The sequence below is a fragment of the Artemia sp. Qi Xiang Cuo genome, chromosome 9, assembly GCF_049724085.1.
Source record: "Artemia sp. Qi Xiang Cuo chromosome 9, ASM4972408v1, whole genome shotgun sequence".
NCBI lineage: Eukaryota > Metazoa > Arthropoda > Branchiopoda > Anostraca > Artemiidae > Artemia > Artemia sp. Qi Xiang Cuo.
Genome location: NC_142802.1, coordinates 72,675,061 through 72,698,355, shown reverse-complemented (window position 1 = coordinate 72,698,355; position 23,295 = coordinate 72,675,061). Strand labels below are relative to the sequence as shown.

At 36.0% G+C, this 23,295-nt stretch overlaps 1 protein-coding gene across 3 annotated transcripts in view; it reads left to right on the top strand.

Moving 5' to 3' along the window:
• The window catches only part of Sema2a (Semaphorin 2a), a 508,917-nt gene that overhangs the window by 470,231 nt on the left and 15,391 nt on the right, over positions 1 to 23,295 (top strand). For all 3 annotated transcript variants that reach the window (XM_089094861.1, XM_089094860.1, XM_089094859.1), the window contains 2 exons: positions 5,040 to 5,167; positions 22,454 to 22,602. In XM_089094861.1, coding sequence (XP_088950987.1) covers positions 5,040 to 5,167; positions 22,454 to 22,602 — 277 coding nt within the window. The remainder of the gene's footprint in view (positions 1 to 5,039; positions 5,168 to 22,453; positions 22,603 to 23,295) is intronic.

Genomic DNA, 23,295 nt, shown 5'->3' with positions numbered 1-23,295 from the left:
ATATATATATATATATATATATATATATATATATATATATATATATATATATATATGTGTGTGTGTGTGTGTGTGTGTATGTATATATATATCCAATTATAATTGGATTAACTGGAATGATCTCTTTTAAACAGGAATAATCCCTGTTTAGCTGGATTATTTGAATGATTTGGGGCCTTTCCCCCTGGGGTTGTGCGGATCATTTCGCTATTGGAAGAGCTTTTTAGTGTTTTCCATTGTTTTGATTATAATATATAATCAAAGAATAGCTTGGTAGGTGCATGGAAGACACATATAACAATACCAAATGAAAATACGTTAAGGAATTTTATATCTTGTTGAAGTCAGAATAAAAAAATAAAATATTGGTTTTGGGTCTTGGGGTCAAGAACGCATTAAACATAGTATTTGAAAATACTAATTACAGACATATTGCGAAAATTTCAATCTTAGTCTCAAAAATGTCAACACTCCATAGGCAAGAACACCAAATTATGCAAATAGCCTACTTTAAAACATTAACATCGTAAATACTTTTTTGAAGAGCGGTGGACATGTCGCACCTTGTCGAAATCAGGATTATCTGTTGACTTGGATCTACATAATTGCAGGGCCATGGAAGCATAACCCCTTCCACTCCTCTCAGCATCTCTATAAATATTAGACATGTTAAGCGCCTTTCGAATCATGATTCTTCGAAGATCATTTTGAGAATGGTCGTGAATGATCTGATGACTGTCCCAAATCACAATACTGTTAGCATGTCTGTATTATTGTAGTTCCTACAGGATCTTAGGACCAGAGCCCTCTTCTTCCCTCCATCTGAACTTTACAAGATTTTTTTGGATTTTTTTACCTCTTTTGACACGTGACTATCGTTGCACCTCTTTCGTGTCGTGGCCGTCCAGGGATGAGCATGGGTAAGCAGGATGAGCAGGGATGAGCAGGCAATGAGCATGGGTAAACAGACAAGTACTGAGTTTATTTCACACTTGGTTTTTGATTTCCTTGAAGTTAGTATTTAAGGGGGTTGACGTCACTAATTACAAATATAGGAGTCAAAATGCAAAATGGACCTCATAGAAAAAAACATCATATAGCTAGGTGGCTCTCAACTTCCACCATAGTTCAGTTGGACACAATAAAACACAGTATGCTGAAAACGGAGAGAAATTAATTTTTTTTTTTCACGGACAGTAATGAACGAACTTAACCTAAATGAGGCTAAGTTAAAACATGATAGTCGAAACTTGATACTGATAACGTTTCTACGGAAAGGAATATTTCTATAAATTTGTTTTTGACAATTAAAGTAGAGTTACTTGAAAAGAAGACCCTTTGTCACTGCTTTGGTGTTTCAAATCAATTTTATATAGAAAAAACATTGTTTAACTAAAACCAAAAAACATGCTAGTACGAATGGCCTTTTTTATTTTATTTTTGTGTGCGGGGGGGGGGGGCTTAGGGAGAGGTAACACCGCTACTATTTGGCTTAAGTTATTTTTGTTTTAAAAACTGACGCCATTGTTCTTTGTAATTTTTATTCGTTTTACAAGTTAATCAATGACCATTTTAAGATTTTAAAATCGCTCTTTACTTTTTTTCGGGAAAAGTGTGTTTGTGTCCAGAAGTGTCAAAATCTTCCTTTTTTGCTATTCAAGGTAAAGGCAAATAACATCTAACAAGGTAAATATAACATATTCAGAAACAAAGTTTTATCCGCAATTGAAACGAAGTTGGGTTTATTAAAGCGTATTTTCATCCCTTTTTGTAGGTTATATCAACGAACGGTACTTGTAACGGTACTCTTATGGTATACCTACTACCTCAAGAAGTGAAGTTAGGTTAATCCTAATAAAATATACCTAAGTATCATAAAAATATAATACTTTAGAAACAAATTTGGGCTATATATTTGCACATTGAGGAGGGTGGAGGTAAAGTACAGCGGGTCTGCATGCAAAATGTTTTAGCTACATTTAGTCTGTATATTATGAAGTAAGAATTGTTTTTTGACTTCACTCTTTCGAAATACTTTACTCCCACCCCTTAATGTGCAAATTTATAGCCCAAACTATATATATCCCATCCAATAGCGTAGGAAGGGGGGTGTGGGGGGTTGGTGGACCGCCCCGGCTGCTAGCCCTGGAGGGGTGACAACAATTGGTCTAAGAGGACTTAAGATTGATTAAGGCCCGCCGTGCAAAAAGTGGGGTAGCAAAGTAGCAATGCTACTTGGCAGTTTTCAAATTTGTTGGCAGATTTTTTCCTGAAAATACCATTTTTATATATAAGTATTTTAGTATAATGTTTGACAGCACACCCGATGCCTCGCACATTGATAAAATAAGTGAAGTTATTTCGTTCCGTGCACAATGAGAACAAGGAAGTTGAAGTAAATGAGTCATTTTTAGACTATTATCAGCTTACATGAAAAAGAGCCGTGGAAATTACACAGTATATTTTAAATGTAATTGGAGAAGATGGTTTGGATATAGCAATGCCGAGGGCAGGGCTACGACAACGCTCCAGCAATGGCTGAAGTACATTCAGGAGTACAAGCTAGGATTGGTGAGCTTAATCCTAAAGCATTGTTTGTACCTTGTGACCACAGTTTATATCATTATCCAGTAAGTTTACCGCAGATGATTTCTGGCTCTTCATTCTCGGTACGAACAAAAAGCTCCTCCCACTTATTTCTGCACTTATTGTCCACTTATTGGTTGAGCCGGCCAAGTGGTTTTGTCAGTACTTGTTCCGTAGGTGATTATTCTTTGTCTACCCTGAAAAGATCTAATGCCGCTTATGTTTATACGTTCTCTGGAGCACTCGCACCTCGGTCCGGGTTTTTATAATGGGTGAGATAGGGAAAGATCATACTGCTAATTATATAAACTGTGCTTGTGACAACCATTCACTAAATCTTTGCGGAGTGCACTCTTTTGCTACAGCTCCTTCCCATGTGACGTTTTTTGGTACTTCGGAAAGGTTGTATGTTTTTTTCTCATGCTCAACACGCAAATGGAATGTCATCTTGGCAAATGTTGAAGTTACGGTCAAACGACTTGCAGAAACCAGGTGGAGTGCTCACTATGAAGCTGTTAAGCCAGAGTTAAATGCTTTAAGAAGATTGTCAATACCATTGACAAACTTTATGACTTCAGAAACTCGACACTAGAGGAGCAGCTCAATGTTTGTTGACTTCGATGTGGGATTTCTCATTTTTGTGCTTTTTATGTTTATGGAATAATGTCCTTGAAGTCAACCGCACCCAAAAATACCTGCAAATTGTTGAAATAAGATTCGAAAAGTGCCTCGTCAAAATGAAGAGCTTAAAGGCCTTTTTCAATGATAATAGAGATGGTCTTTTGGAAAAGGCAACGGAATTTGTAAAAGCTATTGGTGATGAGATGGACATTCCCCTAACCAAACAAAGAAATATTAGAAGAAAGAAACTGATGCACGGAGAAAAAGCTGTGAACGAGCCTCTAACTTTGGAAGAAGAACTAAAAATGTCGATGTTAGAGTACATTGACACGTTTCAACAAGAAATCAACACGCAGTGCCAACGCATGGAATGAAAGTCATTTCAGAATGCTGTCTTGGATACCAAAAGCTTGCTGAATAGCTCAGGAGCTGAAGTGCTGAACTTATTTAAGCGTTTAGCAGAGAACGACGAAGAAATATCTTCAGGAAATATGTTAAATGAAATCCCACGTCTGAGAAGGTTTTGCAAGCGGCAAACGTTCCTGAAGAATGACTCTGAAGTGGAGTTCTTTGAGACTACTGCAGTTTATAATTGAATATGAGCTTCCAGGCTCAATCCCTAATCTAACTTTAGCATTAAGGTTTTACCTTACATTATGTGTCTTTGTTGCTTCTTGCAAGAGGAGTTTTTCTAAACTTAAGCTTATCAAAAGTTATTTCAGATCTACTATGGGCCAAGCACGACTATCGAGCTTAGCCATGCTATCTATTGAAAACAGTGTAGCAAAAAATATAGATTTCGATGAGGCTATTTCTAAGTTTGCAGGAAACAAAGTTAGAAAGAAGAGGTTCTGAATGAAAACATGGGTTTTAAATACAGTACATTTTGTTAAATTCGTGCAGATAAAAAACAATATATATATATATATATATATATATATATATATATATATATATATATATATATATATATATATATATATATATATATATATATATATATATATATATAATATATATATATATATATATATATATATATATATATATATATATATATATATATATATCATTCAATCACCTGGGTGCTGTGAAATCAAAGTACAAAAAAACATGGATAGGCCTTAGGTAAAACACGAAAGCTAGAGCTATTCTTGTATTTTCTCTTAAAACATTTAGAATAAAAGCCCCTGTCCATTTTAGCCTTACTTAATGTAAGCCACAAATTAAAATGGTGCTGCTTGATATTATAATAATAATGTTAATATGTATAAAATGTTGTATTTTGCTTAAATTTATGTAAGTTATTTACTTTAAAATGTTTACATACCAATGTTATACAGCACGCAATTTACTTTTCCTGTCACTTCTTGATTTCAACATTTCAAATAGCTTTTTTTATTGGATGTTTCAACCATAAACAAATATAACTCAGCAATGTTTAAATGTTTGTTTGGGGGGGGGGGACGACAAGTTGAAATTCCGCCCCGGCTGTCACAAGACCTTGCTATGCCACTGTTCCCATCTGTTCTGTCGCTTCTCTTTGTCTTTTCTCACGCTAAAGTGAAAGAAACTGGCGAAAGAAACCGGTTTACAATGCGTCAATGCATGAACAGCTTTAGCGGCAGTGGGTATATCATACAAGCACCCAACGAACTATTGCTATTTAAGGTAAAGGTAAATATAACATATAACAAGGTAAATACAACATATTTGGAAACTAATTTTTATCTGCAGTTCAAACGAAGTTGGGTTTAAATATCGTATTTTCGCTCCCTTTTTGTATATCAACAACTTTTATGTACCATTTTGAAATTTTCTTCTTTTTTTAGCCGAGGGGAAGGTATTCAAAATAGTACACTGGAATGATCTGACTTCTCGAGAATCGAAATCAGAGCTTTTAGACGTGTTCGATGTAACGACTCCTGAGCCAGTGAGGATCATGGAAATATCACCCAAGGTTGGTTTTTTCTTCTTTCTTTCTACCAAGTACCAATAATAGTAAAAATGGAATGCGATTGTTTCAGTTGGTGGAATGGAAACACAACCATATATACCACATATACGGTTATGCAGCTTTTGGTGGTAACGGTTGCCAAATTAAAACCATGAAAATGAGATTTAAAAATCAGCAAAAAAATAAACTAAAATGTACGGCAGCAAACTTTTCAAGAAGATGTAGCTTTCTTTTGTATATCTAGTTGTCTTTAGAAAACAACAACTTGTGAATGTTTAACGGCAATTTGGTAATTACGGGGTTTGAACCCCTCTAAATTTTTTCCGACTCGTAAAAACGTAATAGAAATTCATATCAACAAATTTTTGAGGCGTTTTAATTTTTTGGTAAAATCCCTCCAAGAACATAACCCCTCGCCCCACCCCGAACGAAAATCCTGGATACACCCTTGCTGAGAATATGAATTTATTCTTTGTTCAAGTCAGAATTTTATAGCGATTGTCCGATTATCGTCCCAAAGGTGACAAGCATCTTCGTACAGTAAAATTTTTAGTTTAGCTAGATTATCAGTACCTCCCCCCCATCACAGAGCAAAAATATGATAGAAATTGTTCGAACCGTGCGAAGATTTTCAGTTGCTATTATCAGAAAAGCAAAGAGGGCCAGAAGCTTCTTCAACCCCCCTCCCTATTTCTTAAAATGAAAATAGGTATGGTGCACCTTGTTTGAAGCAAACTCAAGCAAGGGTTTCTATATATGAGATCGGAAAACCAAAGCGGGCTCTAGTAACACTCATCAGAACGGACTTATCGACTAAACCCATTTACATAGAAAGTTGGAACCCAGGTTAAGTTACCTCATAAAAGAATCTTGCTTCTTTTTTTATTAGTCCTAATAAAAATTTGCTTATATATTTGAACTGAAGGTTGTCCAAAGCTCAGATAAAGCCATTTCCAGTCGGATACAAGTAGGGCAAAAGTGGAAGAGTCGGTTCAGATCAGCGTAGCCCGAAGTATTCCAAAATGTTTCAGTGAGAAAGATGTCGTTGCTAATTTCATTAAATCTATTCGAATACAGGTTACTACGTTAGCTAAGCGGTATTTTCGGTAGCTAAGCTCTGACTTAGAATTGACAATCTCTTCAAGTGTGAAAATTGGCTATGACCTTCAAAGTTTCGAAATACATTTATTCCACTTTACGGTGTTATAAATGTAAAGGAGTGGGACACATATATTCCATCTGTGAAAAAGGCCACAAGTGTGTACGGTATGCTCAGCTTTCCAGCAGCTGTAGACAAAATCCTTGCAAAGCTCCAATTAAATTTGCCAACTGTGGAAGTAGAGGACATGAACCTTATAGTGTGGGGTGTACGAACATTGTCGGCTTCGCAATGAACTGACACTGACTCGAATTGCTGCTTCTTCTTTCTCACCATACACCGTCATTCCCCTTTAACTTCTGTTAAATTGACAAGAAATTACTTATTATAATATTGCAGGCCTAACAGTCACAAAAAGAAAAAAAGATCAACCTATCAATACAGTTACCATATGTGGTTTTTTTGGAGGACATACCCTCATTTTTAATCTCTCTTCTCCCTCGTTTTACACAAAAATTGGATTTGTCCTCCTTTTTGTGTTTAACCTTTTTGTGTTTGTGCGAAACACTGACACAGCCATGATTCCCAAACACAACAAAAAGTAGTAAGAATGTATATTATTAAATAAGATGTACAACATTGTGTTCAGTGTTGAATACTAGATTAAAAGAAAAATCATTGAAAATAGAAACAATTATGGTTTTAGGAGAAACGTCTGAGACAGCAGGCCCCTTTTTGTCCCTAGTTTTATACATTTTAACAAAAAGTAGCCAGGATTTTTTTTTCAATGGTTTTTCGAAATGATAGATTTTTTTTCCTGCCTCATTTTAGCCTTGTGAAAGGTTTAGCCAGTTTAATCTTTTTTTAGTCAACCTTTGTAACCTTGTGGAACCTTGAAATAAATGGTATGTCTCAAGAAACCGCTACTCGATATAGACCATAAATCATTTGTATTTTTTTCGTCATATTCGATCACATCGTTTGTAACTATCTCGTCGTGGACCCTCTTGGGACCTTCTGGAAAGTCCTACGTGGGACCTCGGTTGAGAGAAACACTGATATCGCTATTTACGGAGCTTTTGTTATCCAGTTCTTTTGTTTCTCAATTCATTTTCTTCCTAATTGATAAAGCCTCCGGTGCTAGCGATACCATTTTTCTTTGAATTGGAGCCTTTGAAATCTGGATTTAAATTAAGTTTAAACACAAAAATTCTACTACCTATCTTTTTGAAAAAGTTCGCTCTCTGGAATCTTTATTTTATGCATCGCTTGACTTAATTTTCCTGATGCCTTTTGCTCGGGCAATTGTTTTTCCTCAGGGGAAATAACCTAGTTTTACCTTGCATGACATGAAACTCAATGTTTGTTCTTAACTGGAAGCAATTGTTGAACTTTCCTGAAGTGTTTCACCATTTTTACTGCTTATTGTCATTACCTTTTCTTGTGTTGAGATTTTTTTATCAAAAGGCTGCATAGATTTTACTGGCAAATAAAATATCTTTTTTTTTTTTTTCTTTTTTTTTTAGTGTTATGGACGAACAGCCGTTGGTAAAATAATTAATATATAAATAAATGATATTTCTGAAACTTGTCTTCACAATAACACTGAAATTACGTCATCTATGTAACATTCCCGAAACACGTTATTCGCGTTCGCGAAGTACGATTATTCACCCTGTAAATGGGATGCAATTCCTTCGTTCAAAATTTGTAGATTTGTATTGCGTTTTTTCCCTTGTGTTAGGAAAAATTGTATTTGTATTTTTGTATTTTCATTCGTGGATCAGCTGCAGTATTTCAAAAGGCTGCATTTTGCAAAACATAAATTTTATAGGCGAACAAAATGTCCCAAAAATGTTTTAGGTTCGACTGCTATTAACGAACAGTTGTTTATAACAAACGATATATTAATAAGTAAGTAATATAAATGAATAAAAATTTTGAAGCTTTTATTCACAATAACTCTACACTGAAACATACGCTATCCATGTAACATATTCAAAATATTTGCTTCAAGAAATACGATTCTTTAGCCTGAAAATGGGATGCAATTCCTTCTTTGAAAATTTGTAGATTTTTCATAATCTCTTGTATCCGTTCATATAATTTGCTTATTTCCGTAAATTTGGACCCGCTAAGAAATTCAAACATAAAAAGTTTTTTTGGGCGACTTCGTAAAAAAAGAGGTATACAAATTTTTTTTTGGTTTTCGACTGTTATCAACTTGTCAGATGAAGATCCAAAAAAAAAAACTAAAATTTGCAAAATCAAAACAGCAAAACAACTAAAAAAAAAACAAGTGTTAATAACAACAGTCGATAACACAAGCACTGAAAAGTTGGCTGCAGACAAAACTTTATAGAAAATAAAATTAATACCCAATTAAAAAAGAAGAAATATGTACTTCTGCTAAAAAAAAAAATCATTTCGAAAATAAAATAATACTTATTGCCTTTTGAATTATCGCAGCCAAGATAAAAATGTCCTGATACATCTAGTCAAACAAATGTAGTTACTGTAAGCTTTAAGGAATGGCAAGTATTTACGCGTATATACAGGGGCAAATTTCCAGCATTTTTATTGGGGGGAGGGGACAAGAGGGGTCCATATACGGATAGTCAAGGGGCATGGGATATATAATATTTTTTTCCTCCACATTTTTGGGGGGGCAAATACCCCCCCCCCCCCCTACCGATGCCCCTCCTTATAAATGTGTATAAATAAAGAAGATTCAGTGATTTTATCTTGAAATGTCTTATTTACGAACTGAGTTGGGTTGTGGATGAGTTGTGTTTTGTTGTGAGTTGCTGGACGTTGAATTGGGAAGGGACTGGAACTGAATCAGTCCTTCGGTTTGAGTGGATCGATCTGAATTAAAGATTCAAAACAATTTCTTGTTTTATCAGTCCTAAGCAAAAAAAAAGTTTGGCTGCAGGATTTCTTATTTTAGACTTTATCTGGGAATTTTATGGCTTTCCTTTTTTAATTTTATTTACTGTTTTATTTTACTGAATTTTTTTTTAGTGTCAATTATTAGATATGTGTTGCCGAATGGACAGTCATAAATGTTTGCTCATTAAATACAAACCACAACAGAGTCGATTGTCGCAACAATCGACAATCGATTGTTGCGACCACTAGAAGTGTCGATGGTATAATTGCAAACATTGGAATGATTGGAACTAGTCTTTGTTCTAAGATCTTACAGATCACTGATGTTAGCGAAAAGTGTGAAGGACGCCATCTTTCTGCCATATAGAACAATGATGAGAGAACTTTGATGATATACTCATCATTGTTTTTAGACCACTGATAGAACTTTTTGTTCCAATCATATAAGAATCATTCACGAAACACAAGGGCTGTTTAATTGGAATAATAACTGTTTTAAAAGTTCTAAAATAAACTTTAGCATAAAGAGTGAGGTATTAAGTTTTAAGTTGTTGAAAGCATAATTTGCTAAATAAACAAAGTTTGTGCAAGTTTGTTATCACGTTAGAAAGATGTCTGCTCATTATGTATACATATAGGATAATTTATTAAGCCATCTTAATTGCCGCCCCCCCCCCAATAATGGAGGTGTAAGCCAACCGCCAACTATGGATTGTCAGGCATCAATTGAAGAACCCAGCAAGGTAAGCAGTGTTTTTACTAGTCCTTTGCCGTGTCATCTGGAGCCTTTTTTGAAAATATTGAAAAGGCAAAGCATCGGTCGAAATATTGCTGAATTCTCCAATCGATGCCTGGGAATCTATTGCAGCAGGCGAGTTTAAACGTTTTCTTTCAATAATGCCCTTACTAGCCCATGACCCTGTTTAAGACCTTCCAAAATCTAATGTGAGAGGAGTAAAAAATCTAGGTGGGATTCCAAGCTAAGAGAAATAAGAAACTAACAAACAAAATAAGAAAAAAACTTAACGTGTATTGTTTTGAGGTGACTGAACAAAAAAAATTGTTTGTCCCCTATCTCCCAAAATTATAATTACTTTTTCACTCCACTCCAAAAACAAAAGACTCTAAGAAAATTGCATCTTGATCCTTGAGCCGTAAGAGGAAACAAGGTACACTTAGCAAACTACGTATAAAAACAAAATTGGCACCCAGATGCGCCAATTCACGGAAATGTAGGGGTGAAAATGATTTTTGTTATACTGTTTAAATGAAGATAAAAAAAATGTATTTTCCAAATTCTAAAGAGGGGGCAATTTTGTCCTCTTAGTGAAGTTAACAAAAAAGATATTTTTCAAAAGCTATGGAGGGTAGTGGCTCTTCTCCCCAATTGGCGTCCCTGATGAAACTGCATGAAGTATTCACAATGAGGTGCAGTCACAAAGGGCAAAACAAGAAGAAAACGCATACTCTCTTGTGAGTGTTCAAAAACTGACAGCTCTGATATCCGAGGCAATCCGGGTAGCCTCTATAGCATTATGTCAGTTTTCAAATTAGCTATTGGCTGGCTGAATCTCATCGACACTCTAATCTGCATTAAGTAAGATATAGCCCAAGTACCAACTTGTATTTGTCAAATAAAAAGAAACGAAAGAATAAATTATCTCAAAGAAGAAAATGAAAATCTGTTTTCATAAAAGCCAATGTTTTTCCATTTGCCTTTCTCTAAAATTAGGCAATTTCATTTGCTAATGAATTCCGTAAAGGCCGTATTATACGCCCTTGCCGAAAACTTATCTTAGGAATAGCATAATTATTTCTATTTGTTTAATGTAAAGAGGTGCTCCATGTCGACATGAAATCTCCTTCAAATAACAATCATGTGTCAGCTGAAGAACTCCCAAAGTCATGCAATATGACGAAGAAGAAAATAAATCCGAATTCGGTTTTCCCATTGGAATTTTTATTTCTTATGTAAACAAGGTCTTGGATTCAAATTGCCTGCATGACTGGTTAACATCCTACAATTATTTATGAAAGCAGAAGTAAGGGCGTAATTTGAGGGGAACATAACCCTTGCCTATGCTTCATAAATAATGGGAATACCGTTGAAAATTTAAATAAAAGCAGAACTTGTTTTAAGCAATCAGATGTGCCTTATGTCCATCCATGTATTCGAGTAACAGTAGAATAACTAGTGGGGTTTTTCTGCGATAATCTAGATTTTCAATTTATAATCTGGATTGTAAAAACTGTGTTTTCTATCTCACTCTCGATTGCCAAGATGTTTGATAATTAAAACAAGGGATGTTTTCCGCGACAATCTACAATCACGAAGATTCGTCACGGAAAATTAAAAAAGAAATTAGATTGAATAATATCAGTCTGACTGGAGCCAAATGGAAAAGCTTTGTATACAGTAGAAATGGGACAAACTTCAAACTGTCACTTCACTTATTAATCAAATCATTAACCTTCGGACTTTTCTGACACTAACGTTGAAAATGATACTGCTAGAACCATTATTTCCATTATGTTATCCTGTTTATACACTGGCATATGGAGTGGGATATGTGCTGACAAAGACCGCCATCAATAAAAATTAAGGCTTGGTTCACAAAGATTTGTGATATGGACTACTGGAGCCATTTTTAGGAATTAAGCGTCGTTCAGATGTGTTTCTTGTTAGACTTGCATGATTCGACATGTGTCCGTCCAGGCATCAATATCCAGGCTATTCCCTTTCACATGGAAATTTGGTGCTTAGCTGCAACAATTTGCAGCTCTAGAACTCTGTACCTAGGATTTCAAATTATACCAACCCGGAAACCTCCTTCGTGCTATATTTACTACCTGCGCTTCAGAGTAGCAAAATTTGCGACATGAATATTATGTAAACGCTTTTTAATTCGCTGCTGTTGAGTTGGTATTCTTTAATCCAGATCGATGAGTTTTGTTTTCTGCGGTGGATCCTTCAATCAAGATTAGGATTGTAGATTGTCCCCGAAAATGTCTTAGGCCTAGAGGTGGTTTCTAGTGACTCTTTAGATTGTCAAAAGGGACGTGAAGTTTAGTACTGGAACAAAATAATTTTTAGATTCGGGGATCGTCAATTTTAAAACCAAATCGTGCTGCGGAGAAAAATTGTCAAAAGCACAATCAGAAAAGTCAAAATTCAGTCTTGATTGTCACCGGAACCGCCTTTCGTTAATCTGGATAGTCGGTGGAACGCCAATTATTAGAATTGGCAATGACTTTATAATCCAGATTATCAATGGGAAGCGCTTTAAATATCTTATAGTGCATGTGCTCGTAAAGTACAGACTTTTAAGGGGTGAGGGGTGAGGGATGAGGAGCTTTCTCCGGGTGTCTGATTCTTGAAAAAAAAAAGAATTTTTAAGGTTATTATATTGAGATTTTCTCGCATTGAATGCGAAGCGTAGGTGAGCGGGGAGGATTCCAGCTTACTAAATGTGAGGTTTTTTCAATTTTATTCGTTGGTCATATGATTTGTTCATTTTGTACGGTCTTGCTGAATTCATCCCTCCAATCAAATATTTCTATAGAAACGTGTATAAATGTACCTGTTTACCCATAAATTTTCCTGAAATTGCTAGAGGTCATAATATCTCTGTGCACGTGTGCTTGCTTAAACATCAACAACAACAAGAACAATAGGAAATTATTTGCGCAAGACAGTGGAATTCTATTTTTAAATTAATTTTCGACCCTTTGTCCAAGGGCCGTCATCAGCTAAACATAAACATATAATAGAAAAGGGGCTTACAATAACATACAATCATTAAAACTAAAATTAGAATTTTAGTTTTAAAGGTTGTATTTTATTGTAAGTTTCTTTTCTTTTATTTATAATTTTAGTTTTAATGGTTGTATGTTATTGTATGTCTCTTTTCTTTTATATTTTATGTTTAGCTGATGACGGCCCTTGGACAAAGGGTCGAAAATTCATTTAAAAATAGAATTCCACTGTCTTGCGCGAATAATTCCCTATTGTTCTTGTTGTTGTTGATGTTTATGATGGAAAGGCAGTGTGATCTTCGTCGCTATTTACATGTGCTTGCTCCATTATGAATGTGCCAAATGCGTTCTTCGCACCAAGACATGAAAATGCTGCCATCTCTGAGAAATATATGTGCGATCACAAGGTCATTCTCGCTTACTGCATCTTGCTTGCAAGATGGATAAATGAATTTATTCAATAAACAAGAATTTAACAATAATTTTAAAAGAAACATGGAACTCTTATGTTCTATGACCAGCGGTGAAGGGAGAAAGAATTAAGGATAAGGGAAAAAACACTGAAAAGGAAAATTACTAACAGCCGCCCACCACTGATTACTTGCTGAAAATAAGTCAGAGCATAATGCCATGCGCAACAAAAATATAATCATAAATTTTCAACGTGGCCCATAAGCATCCATATCATGGGGACATAAAAAAATCCAGAGGTCAAAAATGTTTTTATAATTTTCTGAAGACGCCAAAGGATTGACAATTTTTAGCTGGCTCTGGTCGGGCATTCGGGGCAGCTCGAAAGACAGTCAGGGGATTGAAATCTGATCTGACTGAGGGAATGAACAGAATTCGAATGTTGCTGAATTACAAAATATAAAATTATGAAGTGAATTGTTGGCATAATCTCATGCCAACTTTGTTTGAGTTCAATGAGATCCTAATCTAAGTAATTTTCAGAGACACACCCATTATTCTTGACTTTTCCAATATACTCCTCCCCCTACCCATGAAAAAAATAAATATAAAATAATTCATAGTTCTTGGACGGGGCAAGGCTGTCCAGGTCTGGGAGTCCTTAAAATTGGCAAAATTTATCCGGAAAACCTTCCATAAATTTTATTCAGTCCCACCTTTGTAATTGGTGTTGCGTTGACATCAGCAGAGCTGTTCCGAAGATTCTCCGAGTGTCCTCTCACGAAGCAATTTTCTTTTCTGTTAGCCCATGTAATTTGAAATTTTCGTCATTTCACGCTTTTAAATTTTCCATTCCGTTTCGAAAATTAGATGTTGAGTGCAAATGAATAAATTTGAAGGAGTTTTAAATCTTTATGTAAAAGTAATGATTTCACAGATCATGGACTAACTGTCTTAATTCTTGCTTAATTTTTCGTTTTTCTTTCAATATTTTTTTTCTTTAAATTTCATTTTAGAATTAAAAATTATTTTAAAATGCTCTAATCTTGATCGAGGGTTTGATGATTTTTGCATTAATGGCGTACACCAGGTCACCACAAATCTCAAATGGAGCCAGGCCATGGACAAACAAACACAATCTTGCACCATACACCTAACTTACACGGCCATACGGAAGCGGTATTATTCGGGGGATAAAACAGCGGAAAAATTAGAAATAAAGGAAATTCAATTTTTTATATAAAAAAAAACTCCATATGCAGTTTTTGCTGCTAGCGGCCGCCAAATCAAAAAAAAAAAAAATCTAGGTAAAAAAAAATCTGCAAAAAAGCTAAAAGCGCGTGGCAGCAAACAAATTAAGAAAATTAGTTTCCTTTGACGGTGTAACTGTCTTTACAAGTCCAGATAGTTAATGTTATAATTTTTATGAACGAAAAACGTTGTCACATTTAACTAATTTAGAGTTGCTTGTTTATTTTTACTGTTCAAAGGGCTGAGTAAAATATGACACTGCCCTATCAACTTCACAATCTTGAAGCTACCGAAAGAAAAACCTTTGAAGAAAGCGGCTTGAATAGACCCCATTTGGGTCATGGGGATTTCTTTTTATTTTAATGTCTTTGGTACTATAGTTTGTTTAATTAATATTTGTTTAACTTAATTAATTTATTAATACTATAATTATGTCTTAAATACTATAGTATAAATTTATTGGCATGGGAGTTCAGAGAACGACAAATTTTAGTAGCAAATGACAAGTACAAAAATTAGTATCTCGGAGGTCGTAGGTTCGGGTCCCACTACTAACAACTCACCGCAGCACCAAGCCGCCTAAGGCCAACACACCTTCGCACGCTCTTCCTCCATCCCAATCTATTTAAAGCCTCTCTTTTTACACCCTCCCATGAAGTTCCCATTTCCTTTAAATCTTTCTTTATGACGTTCTCCCACCCCAGACAAGGACGACCTGCTTTCCGTTTAGTTCTAGACGGTTGGCCAAAAAGAACAATCTTCGGCAATCTGCCATCCTTCATCCGCACAACGTGCCCTAGCCACCTCAACCTTTCTTTCATTATAGCCCTAGAGAGCGGTAATAAACCACGTTTTTCGTACAGCCTATTGTTTGAAATACGGTCAGTCAGCCGGGTATCCAGGACAATCCTTAAGCAATTTCTCTGGAAAAAATCTAGCAAATATTTCATCCGCTTTTCGAAGCGCCCATGTTTCAGAGCCATATTTGACCACTGTCATCACTCTAGCCTCTAATATTCTAATCTTTTTTTGCCGACTTATCTTCGTATTCTTCCAAACTTTTTTTAACTGTGAAAAAGCACCCTGAGCCTTGGCTATTCTGCTTTTAACATCTTCACTGCTCCCACCATCTTTATTAATACTAAGGTCAGTGAACCTACCCACTTGATCAATCTTTTCACTACCCAACGTCTCCTTTTCATCTTCACCTACTCCTAGCCTTAGTGACTTAGTCTTCTTAACATTAATTTTCAAATCTATTCTAGCACCCTGAACTCGCAAAATCTCTAAAAGTTCTTCCATTTTGCTCACAATTTCCTCTAGGATGCTTAAATCATCAGCATAATCTAAGTCCAGGAGACTGGTCTTCCTTTGCCTTTCCTGTGCTCCTTAAGACAAAATCCATCGAAATATTCCATATAGAGGGGATAGAACACAACCCTGCTTAACTCCTGATTTAATACAAAACCAGCTGCTAACCTCATTTTCTACTTTAACCGCAGCAGTGTTATTCTCGTACATAGTACTAATCACTTTAAAGTATTTGTCTGGTATACCATACAAGGATAAAACCTTTGCTAAGGGGCTCTTCAATCAACAGAATCGAACGCTTGCTCACAATCTATAAAACTGAGGACCAAAGGTGTTTGACAACTCATGCACTTCTCAATTATTAAACTAAGAGTAAAAATTTGGTCGGCTCTACCTTTTCTAAAACCGCACTGTTCTTCTCTTAAAACTGTCTATGGCATCTCTCAGTCTAAAAAGTATCATATTACTAAGTAATTTGCTACCTACAGAGACCAGACTAATGCCTCGATAAATACCACACTCACTTTTATCACCTTTCTGATAAAGTGGCTTAATTATGGTTTTCCTAAAATCATCAGGTACTTCCCCTTTTTCAAAAATCATATTCATAATCTTCAGTAACTTACTTCTAACCTCAGAGCCGCCAAATTTAAGAAACTCATTTACCACCCTATCAGCACTTGGAACCTTATTATTTTTTAATCCTTTTAGTACTGTCGCTAATTCTTCCTCACAAAACAAATCTTCTTTCACATCCAAGGTATCATAAACTTTTTCACCTTCCTCTATATCTTTTCCTGCAACTCTATCTCGGTTTAGCAAATTTTCAAAATATTCTGCCCATCTCTCTTTAATTCTTTCCTTGTGCTAATTGTGGTCCCATTCCTATCTTTTCTGGGCTAAGTCCGGATTGACTACTCCCTCTCAATTTATTAACATGCCAGTACAATATTTTACTATTATGCCGTCTAGTTACATCTTCCAGATCCTCGGCAATTTTATCCATGGCCTTCACTTCACACCTCCTTAGTTCATATTTTAATGCTTTCTCCACTTTCTTTATATTCCTTTTGTTTTCATATTATCTGTCACTCAGATAATTCTTGTATAAGTCCTTTCTCCTATCTATTAAACATAAAGTTTTTTCACTAATATTCTTAGCTGCAGTCCTAGATTTCTTCCCTATGACACCTTCAGCAACTTCACAAATTATTTTTCTAAAATCAAACATCTTCCACATTATCAAATTTTAAACTCTCAAGTTTAGTATTAAACTGTTCCTGGAAAGTTTCTCTCAAATTCTCTTCCTGGAGTCTACCAACATCATAACTTCCCAGGAGGTAGTTAACCTTTCGAAATTTGAGCTTTAAATTAACCCTTGACACTATTAGATGGTGATCTTTACTTTTAACATCAATAACAGCACTCCTATATACCCTAGTATCCTCTATTGATCCTGCCAGTCTTCGGTTTACTAAAAGTCTGTATCCATTACTGTTTTCTTTTCCTACACCAAATTTACCTAGGCTAGGATACCGCCTATCCCTATTTCTACCGACCTAAGCGTTAAAATCTCCTAGTAAAAACATCATATTTTTACATGGGACCCTGTAGATTTAATCCTGTAACTGTAAGTAAAATTCATCTGAGTCACTAGTATCTCCGTCAGTCGGTTCTACAGGAGCATATACTACTATAACCGATATCCTGAATTTTTTAGTTATAAAAGGAGCAGTTAGTATTCTATTATTAATACCTTCCCAGCCTAAACAAGACTTAGCAGCTTCCTTATTCATCATGAGCCCTACTCCCTGTCTATGTACCCCATCCTTCCTGCCTGAGTGAACAAATTCTATATCACCTAATTTCAGGCTTCCTACCCCTGGGATATGAGTTTCTGAAACTCCTAATAAGTCCAGTTTGAATCGTCTGAATTCGTCAGTCAAAATCTCGATACAATGGTCATTTTTTAACGTTGTGACATTCCAAGTTCCAATTTTCATAATCTTTAAATCATTGAAATTTTTTTGGCCTCAGGAAAAGCAATGATCCCGGATACCAGTGCAGGATGGAGATCGCATATCTTCTCAAGTCTACACCGGAGCGCTTAAGCCGGCTTAGAACCGGACAGCAAGAAGTCCCTGGGACCTCCATGAATGGAGGCTTTGTGCAATCCTGGACCCATCTTGGTCACAACATGGTTTTCAGCACTTGACGATACTCTTTTATCATAAAGAGTCGAAATCCTGCACAGACAATCTCAAGCCTCCGACTCATTATATATTCATGCCTATAAACATTATGCTACTACGGGAAGGCAGTCCATAGTAGATAAATTAGCTAAGTTTTTCAGCCCGAAGACGCCTTTCAAAACATACCAAGCCCAGAAGAATTATCCATTGATCAGAATCCCGTGCGAATGCTGTGTCGTTTACTAGGCTATAACTTCCTCGAAGGGCACCACTCCTCAAGTGGGATTAGAGCTGATCGCAAGGTCCCCAGTCTTGCAGGTACCCCGAAAGGGTCGATGCAGTCCTTCGCAGAGGCCGTTGTCCAAATATCTGGAACTTATGCCCTGCCGCAGTTGTCCTCCTATAGAGGATCCTCCCGTGATGGTGTTCTACATCACCATGCAATTTAACCCATTATTGGGAGAAGGTTTGTAAGTAATGGGAATTGTGGACACACCAGTGGGTCCTATTGAGTGTATATTTGAGGGGCCTTCTTCCTCCTTCACTTTTTCTGTATACATAAACCGAAATTCACTTCGTTGAAATTATTGAAAATTATTGTTGAAAATTACAAACATGCAATTGATGCAGAAAGCGTAGAAAAGTTAAAGTAGTTTTAAATTGCCTTTATCAGAACTTTTTCATTATAACGTTTGTGTGGTCTTATTATTTAGATGAATATCATAAGTATTTTGGTGTAGAAGGGTTCACATATGCTGAACATAACAACTAAGATGAAAAAAACGCTAAGACTAATAACTATCTAAAAATATTGTGTATATCTTGTTTCATCCCTCCCTCCACATACCTTGTTGTTTGACTTCTTGACTTGTCGCTGTTCTAGTACTAAATTTTATTGAATAGCTCTTTAATGATCGATTCTCATTGCATTTGATAAAAATTCGTAGGAAGATAGATAACTAGCCCAGTGGAATAGAGTTTAAATTTCTGGTTTAGCCCGATGTGAAATTGGGCAGTCCCGATTTAGCATATGGCAGAGATGATGGAATTTTATTGCTCAGAAATTTGCGTAGCGATTGTCAATTTTGTATGTGGTAAGAACCAAACAGCTTTTGAGACGCTATTCCAGTCTTCATTTGAAGTATGGAGCAAATATTTTTTGGGAAAGATCGCAGAAATTTCTATCTTTGAACTATTTAAACAGAATGATGCTTATTTGATGAATTTCTGAGCCTTGGGTAAAAAAAAATATCAGGGGTCCAGTCGCTGTTCGTGTCCGTGGTATTGATTTTTTTTTTTTTTTTTTTTTTGGAGATATAATTTAAGCTTGACATTCCATATTTTCTTTCATTGGGACACTCGGATCTTACCCTTGAGGGGTGAGGGCTGAAGGTTATTTCTCTGGGAACAGGATGTGAAAGTAAAAAAGCGCAGTTTTAAGCCACAATTCTTTTTATTTTCTCGGGGGAAGATTCTTTGGACCAATCTAGAGGTTCGGAAAATAGCGTTTATATTTTCCTTTTTTTTACCTGCCACTGACGCAATGATTTAGAAATCTCTTTTTGATCAAAATCGGTCAGCAAAGTTTCTTCGGATTGGTGCCAGATCTAGAACAGTCTGTTCCAAACATCTTTGCAGTGAAAATCCAAGTTTAAATTGTGCAAATTTCAGTATTCTCACGACCCTTCAGAGAGAAATTCAGTCGTGTTAATGGTTTTTTCAACAAGTACATCCGCTACCATTCCTTCAGAGGAGTTATCTCTTAATTGTGCCTTTATTTGACAAGCCAGTACGGCAAACGCAGCGAAATATGGCACCGTCAGAGTACTTACAAGAGGAGAAACCCCGCGCTGAGTGTTTTAAGAACAGATTGATATGAAGCTGGATTTCCATTTTGAATGGTCTTCCGAGACATATTTTCCCAGAAAACCATCGTTTTTCTTACTGGCGCCAGGTTTTCAACAGTGCATTCCAAATTGCCTTTCAATGGAAATCCAAGTTTTCAGTTGTGCTAATTTCCGTATCCTCCTCACGACAGTATATACTTTGATGTATCCGCTTGAGTGTCTCATTGAGGACAATTTAAATTCTAAAATTCTAATTATTGCCTTGCTAAAAGCCTATTGAATGTCTATTAGGCTGCCAGATCTAGAACAGTCTATTCCAAACATCTTTGCAGTGAAAATCCAAGTTTAAATTGTGCAAATTTCAGTATTCTCACGACCCTTCAGAGAGAAATCAGTCGTGTTAATGGTTTTTTCAACAAGTACATCCGCTACCATTCCTTCAGAGGAGTTATCTCTTAATTGTGCCTTTATTTGACAAGCCAGTACGGCAAACGCAGCGAAATATGGCACCGTCAGAGTACTTACAAGAAGAGAAACCCCGCGCTGAGTGTTTTAAGAACAGATTGATATGAAGCTGGATTTCCATTTTGAATGGTCTTCCGAGACATATTTTTCCAGAAAACCATCGTTTTTCTTACTGGCGCCAGGTTTTCAACAGTGCATTCCAAATTGCCTTTCAATGGAAATCCAAGTTTTCAGTTGTGCTAATTTCCGTATCCTCCTCACGACAGTATATACTTTGATGTATCCGCTTGAGTGTCTCATTGAGGACAATTTAAATTCTAAAATTCTAATTATTGCCTTGCTAAAAGCCTATTGAATGTCTATTAGGCTTTTCGAAGTCTATTGAAATTCGATCTGGATTGTCGGGTGGCATTGTACTTCTGTTACTTCTGCTTTGATGAGCGTACGTAAAACGAAGGGGAAGACGAGAAAAGTACTTTATGCTTGTTTTTCAAGTGAGCGCTTTTCATAGGATGAATTACGTTCCTTCATATATAGCCGCTGGAAATACCAAATTTATAAAGTGTCACGTATATACGCCAAATCCTCAAATTCAGTCAGCAGCAGGCAGGGGTTTCGTTTCGGGGGGGGGGGTTGCCCCCCAGTAACGCGGAGAAAATAATTACATATCCTGTGCCACTTGAATGTTGGAGATTCGCCCCTAGTAGCGGGGTTTGTCCTCTATTGTTAAGACATTACACCTCTTTATATTAGTAAGAACAGCAGAGGCTGTTGGAAGACAGACATAAACAAGAAGAAAAGTATTCCTGCTTATGAGGATCGGAAATCTGTTGATTGATTATGATTACATAATGGACAAATATATGCATCGGGTCATCGTAGCGTCTCATGATTTTTTTTTTTTAGATTAGTTATTGGCTGGGATTTACCGATATTACCGACATTAATCCTTTAATAGTGGTATTTTAAACACTGAATTCACTATGTGCTTTCATGGGCCTTCTGCCACTTCCTTAATTGTGGTAGCTGATAGTTTGTATCTCTAGACTGTAAAAAAAGCGCTTCGTGCCATTGGGACAACTACCGTTGCCCAATTTTGTTTCTTAGAGAAAATATAGTTCATATTTCCAGAAATCTACTGATAAAAATGACTGAAATCAAACTATTGACCACAAATCAAATAAGTTTTTAGTTTTGCATCACATGGGTGCCAATTCACAAAAATGTAGGGAGGGGGCAATGATGATTTAATGAAGACAAAAAAGATTTTTTTTTTATTATTATTATTATTCCTGTGGGGTTGGAGTTCAATTTTTTTTAAATGAAAATCTGAAAAAAAAATTTCAAATCTCGGGGCGTGTAATTCAAATCTCGGGGTGGCCCCCGTAATTAATGCCCTGATATAGTGTCAAAATGGTAAATACTTTAAGGTTGGAATTAAAGATAAAAGTAGCTGTGGAAAGATATGCCTATAGGCCTAGTACTCTCAACAGGGGTGTCATTTCAGAAGGAAGAGAGATACCATGTCCAACAACACAAGCTGAAAATCCTTCAAATATATGTTTAAAAAAGGGACATTTCTTCAAAATTAAAAATATGGCTTTCTATAGTCTTAAGTAACCTCTTTTTTAATTCCTTTGTTAAATGGGATTGATATAGTTTTTCTTGATGTGCCTAGGTACTCACTGAAACTAATCTGTTATTTTACGATATGCATCTGATGTTTATTATATTATATGCTATATCTGAAAAAGTCTATTATCTAATGTTATACTAATTTAGCACATGCGTAGCAGAGGTAACCTATCACAATTGCACAAATGTACTATGTACCACACGTTAAAAATGGCATAACTAAAGTCCAGAAATTCAACTTTTCTCATAATTTTCTGAAAAACATACATTTTTGCGTTATTTATTAAAGACAGTGAAACTGCAATGTAGGAAATGTGAATTTTCTCATGAACTGCAAGCAAGACAATAACCTGACGTTCACTTTTGAAAGATTTTGTTTCATAAGCTGAGTTATTTTATGTTTAATTAATATTTTTTTTTTCTTTTTCAGCACAAATCTTTCTACGCTGCCTCCGATACTAGGATAAAACAAATTAACTTGGTAATGTGTTCAAGATACGACTCATGTCTACGCTGTGTCCGAGATCCCTACTGTGGCTGGGACAAAGAAACAACATCCTGTCGTCCCTACTCCCCTGGGTAAGATACCACTCTTCTACGTGGTAGATTTTTACGCTTTTACCAACTTAAATTGTATAATTCACCAATTCCACTCCAACATATTCACAACAGAGCAGAGCGTGCAGCAAACTCTGGCAACATGAAAGCTAAAACCCCGCAGCTGATCCAGGAACGTTTTCATGTGGTGTCCATGTCAGTTTTCTAGAATTACTTGTATAACCCTCCATCAGAGGAGCTATCAAAGCTCATTCCTGATAAAGCAAAGCCCTTGCGATCAACTCGCCGAAGTACAGCTCGTCAGGACTACCTTAAGCAGGGTACTCCCCGCCAAGAATATCTGAAAACGAGTTTCGCGCGGCGATCGGTTGCAACATGAAATAGATTGCCGGCAGAGGTAATTCCGAAAAATCCTTCCCGTGACGCGTTCAAGAGAAGGTATAACAAGTACCTCACTGTTAGAAAATGAGGTAACTACCAGGACTAGCGGCCAATCATCATTTGTGATGAAGTCGTGAAGCCTGTAACAAAAGAAAAAGAAAAGTTATTCTTATTTACCATTTAATTTAATCAACAACTTATCAACCTTAGCGAGAAATGTACATTCAACTTATTTAACATACCAACCTTAGAGAGCTGACTATTTAGACCTGACAATTTGTACACCACAGTAGACAGAATATACAGTATCGACAAAGGCTATACACTCCATTA